The sequence below is a fragment of the Temnothorax americanus genome, unplaced genomic scaffold (assembly GCF_048541705.1).
Source record: "Temnothorax americanus isolate GAGA-0224 unplaced genomic scaffold, ASM4854170v1 Scaffold41, whole genome shotgun sequence".
NCBI lineage: Eukaryota > Metazoa > Arthropoda > Insecta > Hymenoptera > Formicidae > Temnothorax > Temnothorax americanus.
The window spans coordinates 715,596-738,026 of record NW_027509559.1 but is presented as its reverse complement, the minus strand read 5'-3'; the positions used below and the strand labels follow the sequence as shown (position 1 = coordinate 738,026).

The following is a 22,431-nucleotide window of genomic DNA, read 5'->3' as shown; positions in this document are numbered from 1 at the left end:
GAGGTCGTGTTACCGCGGAGGCCTGGTCGATGTATCTTTTCGAGCGATCAAAGAATTACCGCGTTCGAGTGGTAGGCCGACAATGTTTGCCGTTTGATCGTAGGGCAACGACGCGTAACACTTTACGCGTTCACGTTACCTGATGCCGTCGTCGTTCTCCAAAATTTTTGAACTTGCAATTTGTATTACAACAAAAACTCCTTTCTGTCCGCTTTTGTATGCTGAAGTAACATAAAGAAAGTAAATGAAATTAATAATCAAAATTATATCAAATAAATCAAAATTCTTTAAATAAACTAAAAACAGAAAATATAATGAAAAAAGGTGACAGAAAGAAAGGTGACAAAAGGATAATCGTCAAAGAAACGCGGCAGAGACCGTGGCGAGCAACCGCGAATGACGGGGAGTGCCGATGACGCGAGTGGAGCGCGCGAAAAGAAACGAGGCGCGAAACGGAGCGACAACGAAAATTCCGGAGTACGGCGACGATCGGCGCGAATTCGCGCAAAGCAATTACGGCGCGATACTCGCGGCAGATTCGTCAAAAGTGAACGCGAATCAAAGTGACATCAAAGTTACATTTCGGAGTACGAAATTCACCGGACACCGAGTGTGCACAATAGGACGTTTCGCGCGAGGTAAACACGCAACAACGGCGAGCGCGCGAGCGCAAAGTACGCGGCGAACGACCGACAGTGCGATTCAGTTTTCAGTTCACGAAACTACGCCGAGCGGTAAACACGCGCGTAAAGAACTAACGCGAAAACGGAGCGAACGTGAATTTGTGAGCAAAATGGAACATTTCGCGGGTGATAGAAATGTGCGGCGCGAGGCGGTAACGCGTAAAATTGACGGACATGAGATGGCATTGCGACACGAGCAACGCAGTGAACAAATGGTCAAGCTAGCCGAAGCTTACGCAGCACGCCGGTTACCCGAAGCAGACAATAGGATGGACAATCGCGTGGCGCGAGAGGAAGCATTGGCGAACCAACGACTCGTCAGAGCCATGTTGGAACTGGAAGCGGCACGAGGTAGATACCTTGCACGATGTGAGGAAGTAGAGGTAATGGATCCACGGGACCATACCGAAGTGGCAAACGCACTCGTTACGCTGTCAGTGCGATATCCGCGGGAAACGGGCGACAGGCCGTTTCAAATAGTGATCAACGTCAACGGCGACGACGTGAGAATGAGCGCGCGTGTGTCCAATGACGATGATGATGATGATGATGATGACACGGTGGAGGAAAGTGCCAAGGGTAATCACGGCGGTGAAATAATTGTACCGCCGGATGACGTAAGCCAACCGGAAGATAAGCTTTCGCAACAATCGACCAACAGCGTAGGCATTCAAGTTGACCTACCTTACGTCAACTTCTTTACGCCAAGAGATCCAGCGATATACGCTCGAACGAAGTTTCGACCCGAGCGGCTTAACCAATATGGTCTGGAAGAGTCACCGGAGCGTGATCCGTTGGAAATGGTGGAAACGCACACGGATGTAGAACGCGAGGATACGCAGTGGCGACAACTCGTGCCGGAGTCGGGGCCGAGTAACGAGGGGCCCGCGAGCGGTAATAACAAGGAGATTGGCGACGGTAGCCGAGACACCAAGAAGAAGATTTCGACAGCGATAACAACAGTCGAGATGACAACGGCGACGAAAGTGAGGATGGAGCCAATGAGAGCCGAATCAGCGTGAGGTATCATCGCGAGCGACGAGTGTGGTCCGCGATCGAGAAAACGCGCGAACGCAAAGCAGCGCGTATCGCGCGTCGTAAGACGAGGATCATTTACGAGTTGGAGCGCGCCGAACGGCGAGCACAGCGGCGAGCGACGAATCAAGTCAAATCGCGGCAGCCGACTCCATCAGATCTGCAGGTCACGAGCTGCCGATCCGCGGAAATCCGCGAACGACAGCTGACCGGGAGTAAGGTTGACGGCTGCGATCTTCACCACGGTCGTAAGAAGCACAAATTGCTGCAACACCCACTCATTCGTATACGGGAGACGTCGAGGAGGCCGGTAAAGGTCTTGAAGGATGGCTTAGTGGCGGTACGAGCAGGCGAGGCCGATTTGACAGAGCGGGGCGACGAGCAACGAGCGCGCGATAAGCGAGCGAAGTGCGTGCGTGTAAAATAAAAAGAAGAGACAAATTTATACGTTTGCGAGATATTTGATTTTCTATTTTTTAGTTTTGCAATAAAGTTTAGTGAATTAATGCGATAGCCTCAGTGATGAGAGTGCGAGTAGATTTAAGTTCATTATGTGACGTGATATAGGATAGCGTGAGTAAAAAATTAATATCATGTCTTTCTCCTTCTCCGCATGCGCGTTAACGAATATTTAATGTTGGGTAAAATTTAAGTTGACTAATTTTCATTTTCTTGGCGCCATGGCGATTGAAATGATTTAATATTTTATTTAAAGTTTCATTGCAAAATCTCTTGAGAGATTATACTGACAATGAGAGAAATTCTAACGAGAAAAATATTAATCTCTATATAATTACAAAATTATACTGTATCTATTATATACATTATCTATATATTATATTATATATTATATATTATATTTTTTAAACTGTACCCCCGAGCTGTACCTATAAAAGTTTTACAGCTTGTTATAAATTGTCTCTTATTAGTCGCGCGGATAGGAATTTTAAAGTTCAGAATTCTTGCTGTACCTCAATAAAACTTTTCTAAAATCAGTCTTGCTTGCATAGAGATGAAATATCGCTGTTATATATTAAGTGCATTACATGTATTAATCATTAACATATTAATGATTCTTTTTTATCCGCTCTTTCGTTCCTTCTTTCCTCTACCACTCCCGTTCTTCCGTGCTACTATTACCTCGCTGACTCTTTTCATCTCTTTCCTTATTTTATTTCCTTTCTTTCTCTTGCTCTTCACATTCTACTACTTTTCCTTTGCCTAATCTTATCCGTTCCACTTATCCTCTCGGATTTGTACATCCAATACCTCTTTCGAAAACTACCTCCTCGTCATGTCGTACAAATGCATATAATTGAAACTAATCCCATTAAATTTACCGATTGATGCCACTCGCTCAAGTCATGTCTCTTTCTTTCAATTAGTCCTGTTATTTGATTTTTCGTAGCAATTTGATTTTACCCTTTCCTTATTTCTTTTGTTTCGATATGACTGCTAAGTACTAGTTTTAAATTGCATTTTAATATTTACATATATACGAATAACATTAGGTATACTAGGCTACCAAGATCTAACTAATAGTAAGTTAAATCATATATTTATCTTTGTCTAATTTAAAACAAAAACCAAGACATATATATGATTTAACTATAATTATATAGTTAGTTTACCAACAGGTTGGGAAAACCGGCCTCTAGTCCTGGTCGTAAACTAACGTTTTTTTCTAATTAAAAATGAAAAAATTTATGTTATATCAATAGATAGCGAGTATCTCAATCTCGAAAAAATACTATGTTAAAGGATTTACACGTAACTGATGGGAGAGGATGCGTATTAGTAAATGGTACGGCGTCCACGTTGAGTCCAGAAATACGCAGCCGGCGTAAAAATTGAAAATGCCAGTGCTACAATAATTGAAGGTTTGAATCGAGTTTATTGGCGCCAAAGCGCGCATGTTCGGTATCCGGTAAAATTGAATTACAGCTTGAAAAAAAAAAAAAAAAAAAAAAAGGCACGGTATTTGTAACCCGGTTGCTGCGTTCTAGGTATCGAAAGCTGATCGGGGATCATCGGTGTAAAACGCGTTCAATCAGCTCCTATACGTGCATTCGAACGCTCGGCATATCGGAAGTAATACTGCACTCCAAAAATCGACGATATACGATTACGCGCGTGCCTGTTTTCGTATTTTTTAACCGTAACTGCAACAAGACCCGACCTGTTATTCAACGTCCGATTGAATGACTGTAAAACAAGGCATAATTTATTTTATTTTCCAATACGTTCCTGCATGCAGTTTCTCTCTCGTTTTCTTTTCCTCTCTCTCTCTTTTTCTCTCTTTCTCTCTCTCTCTCTCTCTTCTCTCTCTCACACACACATATAATGTATAGTCTACATGTGGATTGGTATTATTATCGATATAAATGTCAGGCGTGTCAGCATCTTATTAATACGAATATGTTAACACATCGGGCAGCTTTAATGTTTATTACCGTCATGGTCAGTAGCCACGTCTTGCTTTATACCCGCATTAACACCACGACACATTATGGTCGCGTATTAAATGAAGTTCTAATTAATGTACAATTAATATGCACACCGTTGAATATAAATATGCGTATATGCAGGTAACTATTTCAAGTCGAGGAAAACCAGAAATAGAAGGTGTGCTATCTTGAACTAGATATCTCTCTCTTCGAGCACTTCGTTATTTGATATTGCCGATAACGCATACAATACAATTACAATTTTATGTTTGGAAAATAATAAGCTTTGTCTTTTAAAATTTTGATAAAAGCGCTCGTTTTTTTTTTTAGGATCGGAGAGTATCGATATTTCGAACACGCGATATTGGCACCACGCAACATCAATCATGTATATATCTACGATAATGTTAATTCTTTTTCATCAGACTTTTCCATTCTTTTTCATTTTTTTCTGATAAAATAGATCGAATTCGAGATAATTGACCAATTAATGTTTAACGGATATACCCCAATTGCATACAGTCTTAATCGATTCTAATGCATTGCACTTTTTATTCCTTGTTCTTTCGTCTATGGTACTTTTAACGGGACGATTAAACGTAGCGAAGCAATTATTTAAATTATGATTTTATTATATTAAACACATTAAAAGCCATTCTTGCGTATTACATGTTTCCGTGGGAATTTGCTTATGGCTTATATCCCTTTGATATCCGCGGCTGAAGGTGCTTTTTCATGGGCGTCAGTTGACGCTCGAAATCAAGTTCGGGTAAGTTAGATTAGTATAATGACGCCGATATTCTGACGCGCAATGAATAAGGTTTTCATGCGTCAATTTTTGGAACTCGCGTAGAGATGCCAGTTGACGCTAGAAGTTGAGAAATCTGAACTTCTCAGCGTCGACGCAGAAACAACATGACGTCACAAAATTGTCTTGACGCGCGTCAACTGACGCCCATGAAATCGCACCTTGAGACTTCTAATCGGAACCACTGACGGCTATTATATTAATTACGAAATAATTATGTCGTCGGGTGGATGCTTTAAAGCCATGCCTTGTGCGAAAGGACGAGGAACAGCGAGCGTTAATGCATCCGCCGACGTTGTCTGGACCACTTGACTACGACATTATGCGAGAACCCTCTTACGCTCGTCTCCTTGGCCGGAGCTGCTGCGCCAGCTCTCCCTCAACCTCTGATTTTCCGCGACGAGAGAAAGACCTCTCGCAATTATTTTTCTCATTAATGCGCCCCCATTGTCCGCGTGCGTGACAGCAGTATCGGTAACCACACCGCGTTTTCATTAAATTCAGGGCGTGAAACGAAGCGTCAATCGAAAGGCGAGATTTCGTGGACGCTTCGTGGTTAACGAGCGCGGTATAAGCTCAACTTAATCACTGCATAATAATAATATTCTCGTTTGCGAGGGAATTGTCGTTGTATAATGAGTCGTTGGAGGATTTTAAGCGTAAAATAAGAAAATTGTCTGATGGAGTAATAATTATATTTTTGCATCATAATTTCGTAGTATAAGGCACAAGAATTTTTTGCATAGAAACCTTCCTTCGCTTGACGATACTATTGTTAAAAGAGTGCAGGTCGAGGAATGTGCGAAACAATTATCTTTGCCGGTTCTCTTCAGAAACCGAGAGAAATCCTAAAAAGATGACGCACCGTGAACATTCGCGGATATGTTCGAGCGAATCGTCGCGCCTCCGCGGCCTCCGTCATTCTCTTATCGAACGACGGCCCCCACGTTAGCGACACGGATTGTTAACTGAATCCGGGAGCCGGCATTGTTCGAGGGTACCGAGCGCGCAGCAACAGTGGCCCATTGTATTCTCTCGGACACATCCATCGACTCGTCTTCCTCTGTCTTCGATAGCTTTTTTTCTCGTTTCGCGATCCGTCACCGTCGCGACTGATTGTCTCACGACTTTTCATTGTGGCTTCGTATAACTCGCGCGTATTGTTCGCGCCTGATTGTCGAGCGACGCGAATCTCCTCGCGCGAGTCTTCTCCGTCTTCTCGTCCGTCTTTTCCGGGAAAAATGCTTTATTTCGGTTTGCTTGCTTTTGGCATTATCAGCGGGCGTCCACTTATCGGGGATATCGGTTCCCTTCGAAGCGAGCAGACGCGTCTTTAAGCTCTCGCGAGGCCGCGGCCGTGGCCATGGCGCGCGGTGGCAGCGGATATAATATGCGCGTTTCGACCACGGAGCCCAGAATAGTTCAAAGTGAATACCGTGCTGTGAGTGGTGCCTTCTAATCTTCTTCTCCTTCTTCCACGGGCGATATTCTGATTGCATTATGACCCGGCCTCGAACAGACGCGGCTCCTCGAGAGGGTTATTCCGCCGACGATGCTGCTGATGTAACGCGCGGGGATTGTCGCCGGTGGTAAGTGGCAGTGTCTGGTTAACCAGTTCGACTTGTGAACGGTCGTACTGCGAACGATCACGATTGCGTCTGAAACGCCGGAGAATTTTTGGCGACCTCATGGTGCGCCGTGGTGAATGGAAGAAATATGATTTTCACATAACATAATGTCGCTTTATTGAAGAATTGCTCGGATTTATTATAGGGAGAATCAAGCTTCTTATAGTCAGGGAAAAATTTACAAAGATTAGTTTCAAAGATTACATTTAATATTTTTTTCTTAAAAATAGAAATATGTTTTTAATTTTTATGTTAATTATATTTATTAAGCTTTGCAATTTGTCTCTATTTAGAATTTAAAACTAATTTTCTAAATTAAACTATATAGGTATTTAATCTAAGACCAGTTTTCTATATCTCAATAACTTAAAATGCTATCAAAGCAAATAAATTAATCTCTTTTAAAAGGACTTTAACGTTATATACAAACATGTAGGAGAGATTATTTAATTATGTGTCATTATGCACATTAATAGCTCGAATATCTTAATATTTGTAGACCTCTCGGAAGTAAGTAACAACTGCAGATTGAATATGCAGGCACTTCTGCAAATTTGCCGAGATACTTTGGAAACGGAGTAATTGAGCGCGACAATAGGTAGACATTTCGGCCGCGATATTTGAATCTAGATATATCTCGCAGCTATCGTGAGGACTACAGAATGAAGTGGAAGTAGGTACCCGGCGGGCATTGAGTGCAGTTATACTTGTAACTTGGGCGGCGACCCCGTGAGAGAGAGGAAGAAAGAGAAAGAGAGAGGAGAGCAGCCGCGAGAGCTGCGGTAGTAAGAACCGCGCGCGCGGTTGTGAATGAGCCCCGCAGCTGCTACATTCCTGTGTGCCATCACCGCGATTTCCTTCCATTTTCTTTGCCCACCTCCCCGAATATTCTGGTTAGACCTCGCGAGAGGGGTCCACGTTGAATTGCGCTCGAGTCGAGTGCGCAAATTTGCTCGAATCGCGCCTCGCCGTACGGCACAATTTCATTGTGTCGACGCGATATTGAGCAGTCGTGTATCTCAGGCAGGCCGAGATTGCGTAAGTATGCAATGTAACTGCCGCAAGAGCGAATTCTGGAACATCCGATGCTCCAGATGATGTTGTCAATGATTCAGTCATTTTCACGTTGGAACTAATATCTGATAATTATATCGAATATTATATTGATAAACGCGATATTCCCCTGAAATTTAGTTATGCTATTTAGTGACTGCTTGTAATTTTAATAAATTGTAGAATTTTTTTATTAATTATTTTTTAACAATTTAAACAAATGAAATGCATGATGTGTGAGAAAATTATTGACTATATATGAATTAAATGTTCTACATTTTTTATAGAAAATATTATACAACGCGTAGAATATATTTTAATTAAAATTATTTATAGTTGATTTTTCACAAACGTCAGTTAACTTAATTGTAGTTAATTTATTTCTTATTATATCCGTCCGGTTTTCTAAAATGATATCAAGTATCAGTTAACCTTAAATTAAAATTAATTGATACAGGCGAAACGGATTGTCAAAAGGAAATATTCAGCTTGCGCGAGTCAAATTATGCGTTTGTCACGATTTTGTGCTTCACAGCAATAACGATATTAAGTATATAGCTTGCTAGTCATGGATTAATCCGTAAAACTATCAATCCGTACTTCTGTGAAGTAGGGTCGGCGGTAGGCTTCGATCCGCGCGTATTTCTGGTGCGTCGCGCGTGTCGCGCGAATCTTTATTTCGGTTCTCACGTTTCGGCGGCGCGTGCACGCACAGGAGCGCGGGACACGAGTGTCCGCGCCGGGATAAATATCGCATACATTCTGTGGAATGTGCACTGCGGCGCGAAGATGCCGATATCAGCTTACGGTATACATACGGTTACTTACACGGTGCGTGAACGGGTCTTTTCGGAGCACGCGAGCCTCTGCAACTTCGATATGGATTTGGGTTATCTCACATTCTATTTTATTATGATCCTAAAATACACACATGTTACGCCACATTACGTTGTATTAAAAAAATACGCGTAACTGAAACGATTAAATTATTCATTTACCTTAATTTAAGTTAACTAAACGCGCGAAATAATCTGCGATGGTTAATGAATTATTTAATCTGGCTTTTTATAACGATTCTGAAATCTATACCATCTCTATACCATCCGTATGTCACAAATGTATCCGGATTATCTTGCGATAAAAGTCTGTATTACGCAATATGGTAATTTCTCTGCGGTTAGACGCAATTTGCAACCAATAGCGTATATTGTGCATCGGTGCACGTGCGCTGGATAAAATCATTCCACTAAAATCGTATTCAAAAATATTCAATAATGTGACATACAATTCTTTTGTTGTAAAGGATTACGAAGAATTCTAGTTAGAGCAGAATAAACCAAGCCCAAGTATGTCCCCACGATTTTAATGATCGCCATTGAATAGATGGCTTCCACTGTGCGTATTATATAATAATTTTATGCGCATATCTTCTTGGAATCCAAGAATAATTCTTAAGCCTTTATTTGCAAATTCTAATATAGTGAATATAATAAATGGTGTATATAAGAGAGAGCGCTGTAGATTATTACTGTATATAGCGTTCACAAAAATTTAATTTACATGAATGTTTTATATATCTTTTATATATATATATATATATGTGTGTGTGTGTGCATTATATATATATATATATATATAATGCACACACACACACACACACACACACACACACACACACACACACACACACACACACACACACACACACACACACACACACACACACACACACACACACACACACATACACACATACACACACACACACACACACACACACACACACACACACATACATACATACATACACACACACACACACACACACACACACACACACACACACACACACACACACACACACACACACACACACACACACACACACAAGATCTATTTCCCGGTAGAGATATCGATTGACTGTTTCACCTATAATCCGCATTTTTGATATTTCGAAGATAACTTGTATAAATTTCACATTGATATTTTCCCATGAAGCCTAAGATTAAGAATCATTCACCAGCGAGTACTAGTAATCTTTCCTTTTCTTTTTCTTTGAGCGCTTTGTCGAACGTCTCCTCTTTGACAGCGGAAATCTTGCACAATCCACTTGCACGCGCACAATGCGCGTCGGCGGTACAACGAATTAGAATCGCGGTTGCGCCGCTTGATCGAGAGAGGAGCGCAACGACAGGAGGGGTGCGCCGTGGCACGTGCATCACGCATATTATTCTCGTTTCTCGAGTGGCCGGGTCTCCCTGCAAAGCGAGTGTCGAGCGCGAAAGAAGAAAGTGGAAAGATACGCGATGAGCGCGTGCAAGACTGAGAACGAAAGAAAGAAACAAGATCTTTCCGTGTGCGCGCCACGCTATATATGAATATATAAAATTAATTAAAGTCGGACGAATGCGAAGGGAGTTGCTTATTGTATTCGTCCCGCGACGACGGAAAGCACGACCGGGCTGTGGGTAAGGTGCACAGAAGTATTCGCGTATTGTTGTAATCATCAATCTCCTTCCATCATCGGCTTCTTGGTCTCTTTTCTCTTCATCGCGCTTCACTTTGTCTTATTTCGGTACCTCTCATCAGGTTCATCAAGCGGAAATGTGAGGTCGTGATCATGCGAAACGTTGAACAAAGTTTAACTCCGTTATATAGGAATTAATTACTTTCTGTCTGATGTATAGAAGAAGATTCAAGATATCTTGTGTTCTAATTCTTAGCGAGATAATTAAAGTGATTTAGCAAAAATAAAAATATTTTTTTAAACGTTTGCTCTATTACATACGTATATCTTATAAAATAGGATGCAAGACTTTTCTGACTCTATTATATTGCTTGTAAAAAATATTTTATAGGAACACATAAAATATATATATATATATATATATATATGTAGGTCCAGAGGTATGTTCCGGGACTGTTTACGTTTTTTGAAATGTACAGTCCTGGAATATAACGCATATATATGTAATCAGATTCAAAAAACTGTCCCGAAAATTGCCGTAGGACATCAATTTTTTCCAGGACAGTCCTGGAAACTGCCAAATGTCCCGGAATATACCGATATCAAAAATAAAAGTCCCGGAACATACTTCCGGACCTACATATATATATATATATATATATATATATATATATATATATAATATATAGCTCTTATGTGTGTATATATATTTTTTAATATAATAAATATATATAATATAATATTTAAAAAATATACATATAAGCTATTATATAAAATAAAATTACCGTTATTATTTAACTTTATAAAAAAAATGGCAATATTATGATGATAAAACTATACATCATACATACATACTCTGGATCATGTTTCGGTTTTTTTTTGCGTTACCACAAGCATGATGATTTTAGCTACACCGCGGCGACCGCGGCTCGCTTGGCTGCGTGGTATTAAGGTAGTCGTCTCGTCAGGGCATGTATTAGATAAAGTTTTTGATTTTGGATTTTATATCAAATTATATGATCAGCTTTGCAGTCGATTTTTTCTGTGGCTCCTTACCGACTATTTACTCTAGAAAATCGATCTCGAAAATCACAAATTTTGCATTACTTCATACAGACGGCCAGAAAAAGAAGGCTCTATCACGGTTTCAATCACATATTTTTCGCATTTTTCGATTAGATGAAGTGAGAAAAAACATTGCTTTTGTACATTAGATTTCGAAGAATCCGATGCAACCATAAGTTTACCGGAGATTTCGCTGCTAATTTTTTAGTTTATTTTAGTGAAAATGCGGTAATCGAGCAGACATTCTTTGGTCGAGGTAAGGTTGGGAAGACTTGGCAAGCCGCTGGCTAATCACTGTAGTTGCAGGTTATGAGGCTCGTCTTTCTTAGCCGAATTGGATAGTAATTGACACCCCTGTCATGCGTTTTGAAACCCTTTCTCAGTAATTGTCAAAATTCAATCGAAAAGGAGATGTAACCTCACTTGTAACCTTTCTCGACGACTCGCATGATCAGCTGATCAAAACGGAGTCAAATGAAAAAAATCACATAATTTGGAAAAAGTAACATACTTTGGCACGTATGAAATTTTACACCATAATTCATAAAATTATTTTTCCCTTAGCAAAAATTGCCTGAAATATATTTCTGAACGTGAAAACCTACAAACAGTCACATGACTAGCACGTAGTGAGACGCCTACCTTAAAGACTTGCGAGGAAAATAATGCGCTATACTTAACCCGTCGGAAACGATATTCTTTCATCTCGCAAACTCTTCAGGGGGAGGCGCGTTCGTTAATTGACACTGCATGCCGTTGCGATATAAACCGATCGAGGTGTCGAAGTGCTACGGCGACAGTGTATGCCGTGCAGTTGTCGACTGTGCCACGCACTACAGATAGAAGGGTCGCTGAGGGATCTCCTCTCTCGAAACGCGGGTGACCGTTGATGGGAAAGCCGACGATAGAGACAAAGAGGAGAGCGTCAGACGACGGATAGAACGGTTCCCGTGGAACGAAAGGGGAAGAACATAAGACCGACGTATATATCTCTTTCTCTACCTCCTCTATTGCTGAAAGAGACGAATCGTGTCGAGGGAAGCGACGCGAGAAAAGAAGACACGCCGGCAGAAAAGTCAGAACGAACCGGGGGAGACAGCGACGCGATTGCCCTCTCGCTTGCCTCAAAGTTGACGGGGGTTGCTTTGGACGCGTCCCGACGTTCCCCTAGTCTCCGGGGACAGTCGCACACCGTCTTGCCTTACCACATACGATCTTCACGGAAAGAACTCCACGGCGGGCGTAAGAAGCCGAGGACAATAATCCTACTGACAGCCCGGCTCATCATCGCAGCTTATTTCGATCCGCGATGGGCCCTGAGCCGCTAAGAGAAACGCCGCTGTCTATATACGCCGCGTTAGTGTCATACACGTCGTAATATCAGGGTTTAATGCTGTTGATTCTCATTCGCGTATCGACATTATATAAGATGAGGGCACTCGCAAATGCGCGCGTATACTGGGCTAAAAAGCACACAGCAAACTGTCTTTCCCATCCCCCTTAAGTACGAAGAGATTATTCTCTCGCTTAATGCGAAATAAATTTGCAGTAAAAGCATGTGATTTCGATGAAAGTCGGGGAATATTTCAACGATGTGATAATTAGTAAATTGCAGAAAGGTCGAGATATTTATCATTGAGCACAGAGATAAAGATATCTCCTTAGAAAAAAACGAAGATAACCTTCTATCCTTAGTAAAAAAAAAAAACGAAGATATGCAAAAATAAAGTGCTTACGTAACGAAAAGTCCAAGATATTTCGAGTTCTACAAATGCGGAAACGGCTCAATATTTAATATGCGCTCGCGCAGCGGCAAGGATATATCGTTTGCGCAGCGAGCTGCGAAAATCGCGTGTTTACGTTTAAAAAGCTAACAAAGTTTAATTCTTTTTCCTGGCGGGCCACCCGACGTTCCGGTAACGGGATATTCAAATGGGTTCGGGCAATAAGTGTTACTTAAACGCGAGAAACTCGCCCCGTTTATGGCGGCGCGGCGGGCGGTCGTGTGCAATGCGCGCAGAATTTTCGACCGTCCACGCATCACGCATGGCGGGCGCTCCGCAGATTTCGAACGCCGGATTGCTGTCGCTTGCCGGTATTTGTATCAATTTATATAGAACGCAGAAGCGAATTGTGAAAGATGGTCACAGAATCTCTGTCGTTGAACACCGAACGAAGACGCGATACAGTTTAGAGCAGCAAAACGCCGCGCGCGCTTATAAAATATTGCATTTCCGACACCGTTTGTATTGATCCCGCATTCGTGTCGCTTGCTTAATGAACTTGTCAAAATGTGTGAGAGCGCCCTAACGCGTTTTATCCGCTTAGCGATCGCGTACAATTAATAATCTTTACGTTCACATTCGTCGCTGAAAGGAGGTCAATATATGCAAATGTGTATATGTGTAAGATGATATTATCATTTATCAAGAAGACTATATATATAATCTATCTGACAATATTTCCTTAATTGATCATCGTTCACTTGTGCAACTATCTTAATCTCTTTCTCGGAAGGAGAATTATTGCAGAGCAACGATTTAACTATTGATCAGAAATCAATGGCCGCGTGTGTGTCAACGGGATTCGCGCTCGGCAGAATTCTTACATAGTTGACTCAGGCAGGCATTATCACAATTGCTCGCGGAACCGATGACGCGAATTGAAAAGCGAACAAAGTCGTCTTTGTGATGTAGGACCGCGCGATCGAGACGCGCCGCGCATAAACGCTGCCGGATAAGCGCAGCCCGTTCATTTGGTTATAATATCGGCGAGCGATATCGACCGGCATATGCGGCAAAGGGAATTATTAATATTAGCGTTTTCGCGAGAAAACGGACCGGTTCGCGGCCCCCGATGATCAGGCCGATTTGTTTATCCGTCGAATATCAAAAGGATTAGAGGCGTCGAATAGATAATAAACATCGGCCAATAAAGATATCCGAAAATACCGTGCCACGCGCGTCTGTATCTGTACACGTGTCCATCGGACCCGCCCTGATCTATGATTATAGATTCCGTGAGGTCGATGGCAAACTCGTATCTTTTGACGATTGTACGACATGTCTGCCTTCGTCTTCTGCAGTCGCGAATAGGAGAATCACATAAATCGCGCGCGCAACCACCGCGGCATATACATTGCAGATACATTGATTTGTTTTCCTTATTTTGAACGTTTGACTGCTACAGTGCGGATAGTAAGGAAAATGCTAGAAAGACGTACCATGCAAAAATTAGAATTGCGATTTTTCCCGATAATGAATAATTGAATTTAATTTGATTTTAGTAATTGAGTTGTAATAATCTTTTGCAAATTAATAACGGTAACTTAAGGCAGAGAGTTATTCCGAGTAAGACTATACAACATGCATGGTTGCAGAATTCATATTTAAAATATTTTATATGTAAACTAATTGTATAAGTACGGAATGTAGTGTAATTTATCATTTGAGACAAAGTCTAGTTAGTTAGATAATAAATAGCGCTGGCTGCTTTTTAATACTCGTCTACCTTTGATTTACGGTGTATAATGATAGTTCATGTGTATATTGTCCTTGTTTATTTACATTACAAATATCCACAGAGGGAAAACTTATCGCGATACACGTCGCATAATGCGGGATTCAACTACAAGGATAGAAATATCATCAACAAGGTTTATGAGATTAGTATATTGCATATAAGGAAAGACGATGGATTATCCGCGTGGGTTATCATACAGAGTGTCCTACGAAGAAGTGTTGATATTTCAAGAAATGATGGTAGCAACTTTCTCTTTGTAAGATATACTTTGTATATGTAATTTAACGATACATAATTTTAAAATAATTCGCGTAGCTATTGTCGCGAACTGTGGACGAGTATTTCAAGAAAGATTATGCACTTCAAATAAACCGGGAAATCTATCACTAAAATTAAACCGGAGATTTGCGGGACACCTCGTATATATGTTGAATTCAATAACGATCTTTCTTCGGTTTTATCTACACGATCAGTGCCATCGATCTCTAACGTTATGTATCATCATGATCGCCACCGCGTTGGCATGGTTCGCAATGAAAGAGAGGACGGACGACTCTCGAAGAGACGACCGCTTTGCGACGATGTACCCGCGATCATCTCCTCGAAAAGCGGCGCCACGAAAATACCGCTTCCGGTTGCCCTAGATTCTCGCAATTCACTGGTCTCTCTCCTCTCTCCTCTTCTCTCCCCCCCCTCCTTTCTCTCATCTCTCTCTGTCCCTCTTTTTCTCCTGTCGTTGCGACGGTAGTCCCGTACGGGGCGAGCGCGAATCCCGTTCAAAGCGCTCCATGATTTATGTATCCACCGGCCGTCTCCCTGTTTGTCGTTGAAGATTCCGCGTGTCTCTCTTTTAAAATTCCATTAAGGAGTGCAGTAGCGGCACTTTTTTGTTCCCCGGCTCCTCGTTGTCCTCCCCGCCCGGCGCGTATCAGCCACGAGAAGGACCGGCATCAGGACCGGCTTATCCCCGCAATCGATTATTCATAACGCTTGTACACCTCGGACGCGAAGATGCACGCGATAAAATCGCCGGATGGTCGATATCCGGAGATGGAAGAAAGACCTTAATTCGATCTACGTCGCGGCGCGGAGTCGCGCGCTCCTTGCAGCGCGCAGCGCGACATAATTTTAGACAGTGCCCGCAGTGACAGTCTTTATAACGCACGTGAAGTATGGAACCACTTCCGGTGGATCCGCGTCAACCGGCATGTCCCCTCGCACTCGCGCACTCCAGTGGCTCCGATTCTAAATCTGGACAAGCAAATTTCCGTGGCCTTTAGCCCCGCGCGCGTATCGCGCCTATACGAAAATCGCTCGTCGAACGTCGACATGATGCTGCGCAAAACGCGCATTGTTGATGAATATTTAACCGCATTAACCCTTTAGAGACAGGTATTTTAAACAAGCCTTATCGAAGCAAAAAGAAGAGAAAAAATGAACTATTTATGCGAACAAAATTTAATCGGAGTTGGAATTAATACGCTATTGTGAATTTATCATCACCCGCGTCCTTAAAGAGTTATCTGAGAATAATATCTGCATGAACGTAAAGGCACGTTGATTAGTTATGCACAAGAATCGACAAAACTCGCTTTACGTGGAACTGTGTTGCATCGACATAAGAACAAAATTATATTTAAATTATTGTAGTTTATATCGATTAAAATTATAGATTTAGTTTATTTAATAAATTGATCAAAAATTGTTTATTCACGATTTTATACAATCTAGATGTCTTCCTCTGTGCGCTTACTCGGGGATTCAGTATCCGCGCGATCCACGATAGATAATCGGCCGAAGAGCGATTACGGGGGTAAATATGTTTCGGTAATTGCGTGGCTAAGTTTAGGCGGTGCAGTTGGCGTCAATGCGCGGATGCATATTCAGAACGGGGCTCCTCATATTCTTATGCTCACTTACTAAACCGCCGCGTCGTGTGTGGATGTGAATGTGAATGGAACTTGCTGGCACCCCGCCTGTTTATATTTAGCCACTGTGGGCGGTTTAGCTGTCACGGATACGTATCATCGGCATAACTGAACTGTGCAAATGAATAATGAAGTTCCAGTCATCCCTTTCTCTCCCCCCCTCTCTCTCTTTCTCTTTCTCTCTCTCTCTCTCTTCCTCTCTTTCTCTTCCGTCTTTGTCGCCTATTATAGGTGCCGCGAACCGAAGACGTTACCCGAATTGGCGTTACCCGGTCGCGCGACTCATTGTCTCCCGGTGGCCGATCCCTCGCGCCACCGAAGCGAACGCGACACATGTGGTCTCAATGAACGCACATGCGCTCATTTGGGACGCTCGCAGGGATATAAACGCACAGTTCGGCAGCCTTTGAGCGGCTCGGCCGTACCGACGACGCATCGTAAAAGATCGTAACGTCAACGAGTACAGAGAATATGAAGAATACAGTCATACGATACTCTTAATCCCGTAATGACTGCCTTGTTAATCCCGTGTGCGGCTTAAAGCAATATTCTTCGTTATACACCAAGCCCTATGTGCTATCGAAAAATACTTCTCTCCATTTCTATCGATTAACAAAAAATACAGGGAAATATAGATACATGTAATAATTAATTTTTGCTAAAAGTTACGTAGTGTTTTTTTTAATCTTGTTTCTTTTTTAAATCGCTATTTTAGTTATAATATAGGTATAGGGGAAAAAATTAATATTGTATTTTCTTTTGTTAGAATTAAATACTTGTATATAATTTTTAATGGCTGAAGAACGTAGATATTACTTGTGTCGATGGCAATTTGGCTAGTAAAACCGGCATATCGATTTCTTGCGTTCCGCACATTGTATATAAATCATTTCGCGCGTTAATATGTTAGAATATGCTGCTCATACATCTACGCTTTTTACATCTATCATTTTAAATAATCTGCAGAAGCCGGCAATGTCCAATCGACACGGAAGGTCACGTCTTATCGTCGTTTGCGCAACGCTACATGTTTTTGTGCGGATTTTTGTGTCGCCCTGCAGTTTTTATTTTCCCGCCGTAACTATTTATAATATAAACCAATGTTTTCCTACGTCAATTATACGTCTCGGCGATAAAGTCCCCGGAGAGAACCGCCATCGGGAGCGTCGCGAAAATGTGAAATTCCGGGGGGAGGGAGGTGCATCCAGAGTCGCGCGCGCGCGTGACATCTCAGCTGGTGCACAGGCTGGATGAATAAACGTCTTCCTTATCGTCTAAAATAAACCCCACTCATATCTGGATCGTAGCCAGGCCGTAGGAAAGTACAATGATATTCGTCGCGTAAATTGTTGCGTTCCTACGGAGGGTGGAACGGATACTCTCGCTCATCTAAGAGCCGTTACCGCGGCGGCGTGCTCCGATGTGTGCTATTAATACAACCGATACAACGTTAATCGCAAAAATTCGCTGGCGATGCACTTGGCTGCGATCCGCGTAATCGCGTGATGTTACCAGTCGGACGCGCAATTAGGTCTTTAACTACTCGGTTATGAAGTAATCATCTTTTTGACGTGATATCATACATTACTATACGTATATATCAGTATACATTTACGACCTGGTAAATGGATAATGTACATTTCGTATTAAAACACCTTTGATAACTTGAAACGCGAAAGTTTTCACAAGTCTGTCTCTTTATATTTAGTTTATGCGAGCATAAAAGTATCTCATGATTTTAAAAATCGAAAAAAATTATATTTTTAACAGATATTATAATTGAGACATGTTTTGTAAAAGATTTTTATCCGGATAAAGTAGAAAGGAGCAACAGATTGACCACTCGAGATAACTGTTCAAATTGATTCGTTAAGCGTCACGAAGCACCGCGATTCCTTTTACGATTTGCAATTTTTGCATTGCGATATCAATGAAACTTTAAACGTAATGCAAAAGCGGTTTTTTGCATTTAATTTGACGAGAATTATGAAAAGTAGCGTTTACTATAAGTATAAATATAATAATAAATAATATAACATAATGATCTCGTTAGCCAATCTCATATAATTAATATCATTAAAAATTAAAAAAATATTCTGCATATATGGTGCAACTGTTTAATGCACGTAATTATGCGTTATATTCAAGCAACAAAGTACTCGTTTAAAACGTTTCTGGATTGTATCAGATTGTTAAGAAGTCGAAATAATTTTCGCATAATTTGTTTCGTAATGTCTAAAGCATTCGAAAAAGAGACAACAAAATTTGACTTGCTGCGAGAGCAAACTTTTTGCTATTGCCAACAAAAAGTTTGCTACTATTGCTAAATTAATTAGCTCTCGCAGCAAACCAAGTGTTTGCTCTCACTACTGACAAATGATTTGCTAATACAGCAAAAAAATTTCTCTCAGTGCGAAGTCAAAAATATATATGTATAGGTGAAACGTATAATAACGAGGGAATCCGAAACAGTATTTATGACGCATCGAGTCGTTGGCGGCACAAAGTGGCAATCGCGTCGCGCAATTTGCTCCACGCTCACATTGTCCCGGCAACACGTCCGGCGTATTTCATCCACGCGGCGCGCCGCGCCGATAAGCCGCCGTCAAGGTGGAACGGTCCACCCTCGCGCAAATAGCGCGCGAGGGACCGCACAATTCTCTGTATGAGAGCCGGCGTGCACGGCGGCCTTTTAATTAGTGGTCCCCGTGCCTTTACAGTCGTATCCCGCTCACATGACGGTCGACTCGCAGAAGCAAATCGAGATGCAGCGGCTGCAAACGGAGCACTTGAAGCGGCAGCAAGAGCACATCATGCAGCACAACATCCAGGAGTTGCAGGCTCAGATGACAAAGAGCCAGCTGAGCATGTCGGGGCCACAGTCGTTGATGTTTCTGCCGTTTCTCGAGCAGCTCAGAGGGCTGCCCGTGCAGTCGCCCATGCCTCCGCCGGCGGCCACGTCAACCGCCACCACCGGCAACAAACACATCAACTCCATCGCCAATGTACGTGCTCTGGTGATCATCGATATCGCCGTATATCGGCTGTAGCTCCCGCGTAACGCTCGCAGTGTTTCACGATATTGCAATATCGTGCGTTATTTTCGCCACATTAGTTATTTTTCGGCATGCCTGCTCGTCCAATTTTTTGTAATTGAGAGGAATGTTTAAAAATCCTAGCATTTATTAAAAAAAAAAAAAAAAAAATAGATACAGTTTTAACATTAACTCCAGCTAGCCACACTTATTTTCGAGTCCTTAATTCGCCGCACATAATTCCGGTTCGTGAGACCGCTCGACTTTGTCGCGTTGTCATTTTTATTCTAATTAATATTTTTAAGCTTGTAATGTAGGAATTGGGAATACAGAGTCTGAATAAGATGTTTATGATAATATCAGGTGAAGAAAATGATTTGAGTTTAAACTAAACTTATTATAAGGAAACTAGAAAATTATGTTATTATATGTGAAAACTAGAAAACCGAAAAATGTTCAACTGGACCGGAATGTGACAAGCTAGGATTAATGCCGTTCCGATCAAGAAATTCCGACTTGTTAGCCTGACGTTGAGAGATTTTTTATTTGTTCGCAGATGATCAGCAGCCATCGGGAAGGTCCAAGCTGGGCGACCGCGCATTTGGCGCAGATGACCACGCAGATGGAGAAGGAATCGTCGTCGCCGGCGCCGATCTCATCCGCGGTAGCGCCGACGGCCCCGCCCCTTCAGGATCTCGACGCCCCGCTGAACCTCACGAAACCGAAATCGTCGTCCTCGGGCGCCACGGCGTCCTCCTCGTCGCCCGGCAGCGACTCGCACTCGACCGGCGCCGGAAGTAGCGGCCAGCAGGAGCAGCCGTTGGCGGCGACCGCGCCCAAGCTCTTCCCCCCAGGACTGCCGATACCGCGGAATTATCTGCCGACGCTTCCTTACGCCGGCCTACCGCCGCATCTCAGCACTCTGTCTTCGCCGAGTGAGTGAAACATTCGCGATCATTCGCTTTAATCGCTAGCCCCCGTGGAATAAATCCAGGATTAGGGGCTCCAGGGGTATGTCGCTTGTGTGTTATTTTTTTAAATATTTATCTTGAGAAGAACAGTGCATAAAAAATCGCGAAATATTCTTTTAGATTGTAAAAAAAAAACCATTTCGCGATTTTCCATTCACTGTTTCTCTCAAGATAAATACTAAAGAATAGCCCTTGAACAACATAGCCCTGGAGCCATATAGTCCCGCGGTCTTCCCTATATCGAGCAGTGAAGTTGAGTATCGTGTCGAAATGACATTTCGCGGATATTCCGAGATATCGTTGCCATTCACAACGGTGAATTATCTCGGCGCGATATACGCGCGCGCTCTCACCACGCTGTGTTTCTGCGAAATGCATATTTATAAACGACCAAGCGCTCGTGAAGTATTCATCCGAATTACCGCGATTAAAGTAACGCCTGTTACCGCGATCCGAGCGTTGCCAGGATTCGCAGTTCGTCTCGCGACCCTCGCGGAACAATTGCAAATTGGCGATCGCCGCAAATGCATTCCGAGGGAGAAAGGGAACGCGGTCGGTACCCTCCGGAGTATGCGATTTCATACCAGGTGAACACTTAATCATCTTCGAGCAGGCTAGTTTTCCCGATTGTCCGCGGCCGAGGGTTTTTTTTTCCACGCCCGCTGCTCGCCTCGGAGAACCTGTTTCACTTGCCATCTGGTTTTTGCCACGGGTACCGGCATGCTTATAATCAACGATGCGTAACGCGATTCCGCCCGATAAGGGCCGCGCGACGCGCGCGATTCGCACAAGCGAGGAAGGGAAGAAAATCCGCGCAGGCCGTCATTGTAACGTTGAGAGCAAATCTCTGCCACTCTTCGCGTGGCCATCGCCGCGCGTCACTTCATCGTCCGCGACATATACGGAATATTGAAAAACGTGTCTAAACTTCGGGATTGTATTAAAAATCCATCAGTGAGAGAGAAAAGATTCCCACAAACGTGATTCTGAAAATAATATTTATTTTACAAAGATCAAAGATAGCAAACTTCGTTATTTCTTTTCAAAGAAAAAATCGCTATTTCTTTCCACTTGAAAAATTCTAATATCACCCTTAACTGGCCTTAACTATTATGATCCTTTACATTAAAACTGAAGAAGCCGTAAAGAAATTGATGAAAATATACGAAGCGCCAAATAAAATTTCTGCTAAAGGCAATGTCGACTTCAAGTTGGGCGAAGAGTCAGGATTTTCTTGTGTGTCTTCATTTTTCAATGCTCTATATATTTTTTAAAAGCGTAAATTCTTCCGACCGTATCTCCATTACGCGTCTCTCATTCCGTTTCTCCGTTAACCCGTTACAGTGAGCAAGGTAATGGCCAAAGACGAGGGCGGCGGACCCGGAGGATCCGCCGTGGCGGCTGCTGCGGTCGCGGCCGTGGAGAAGCACTTCGCGATGCACGGGCTGTACGGATTGCCGTCGAACACAGCTGGGATGCCACCGTCGGCCCAGACTCAAAGACCGATGAAGCATTCTGGCTCTCGGGAGGAGACGCCTCAGGAAGAGCAGGATTTTCTCTCGACGCCTCACAGTAAGTGGACGCGGAGAAATGAGCGTGTCGCGTTAATCGAGACGGATCGCGAGACTGCACAAATATAAAGAGCGCTTAATGTAATATCGTAAACTCTTCGACAAATGTAGAGTCAATCTTTCTGTCAGGGAAACAACGACCGCGACAGAGTGTCCCATATATAAACTCAAGTCAAAATCAAATTAAAATCAAGAATGAAAGATGAGATTAAATACGC

The 22,431-nt window shown here is 42.6% G+C and overlaps 1 protein-coding gene across 4 annotated transcripts in view; it reads left to right on the top strand.

The window, feature by feature from the left end:
- Sox102f (transcription factor Sox102F) overlaps nucleotides 1–22,431 on the top strand; it is a 148,020-nt gene that overhangs the window by 119,412 nt on the left and 6,177 nt on the right. For all 4 annotated transcript variants that reach the window (XM_077416064.1, XM_077416061.1, XM_077416063.1 and 1 more), the window contains 3 exons: nucleotides 19,357–19,641; nucleotides 20,228–20,606; nucleotides 21,987–22,214. In XM_077416064.1, the coding sequence (XP_077272190.1) occupies nucleotides 19,357–19,641; nucleotides 20,228–20,606; nucleotides 21,987–22,214 (892 nt within the window). The remainder of the gene's footprint in view (nucleotides 1–19,356; nucleotides 19,642–20,227; nucleotides 20,607–21,986; nucleotides 22,215–22,431) is intronic.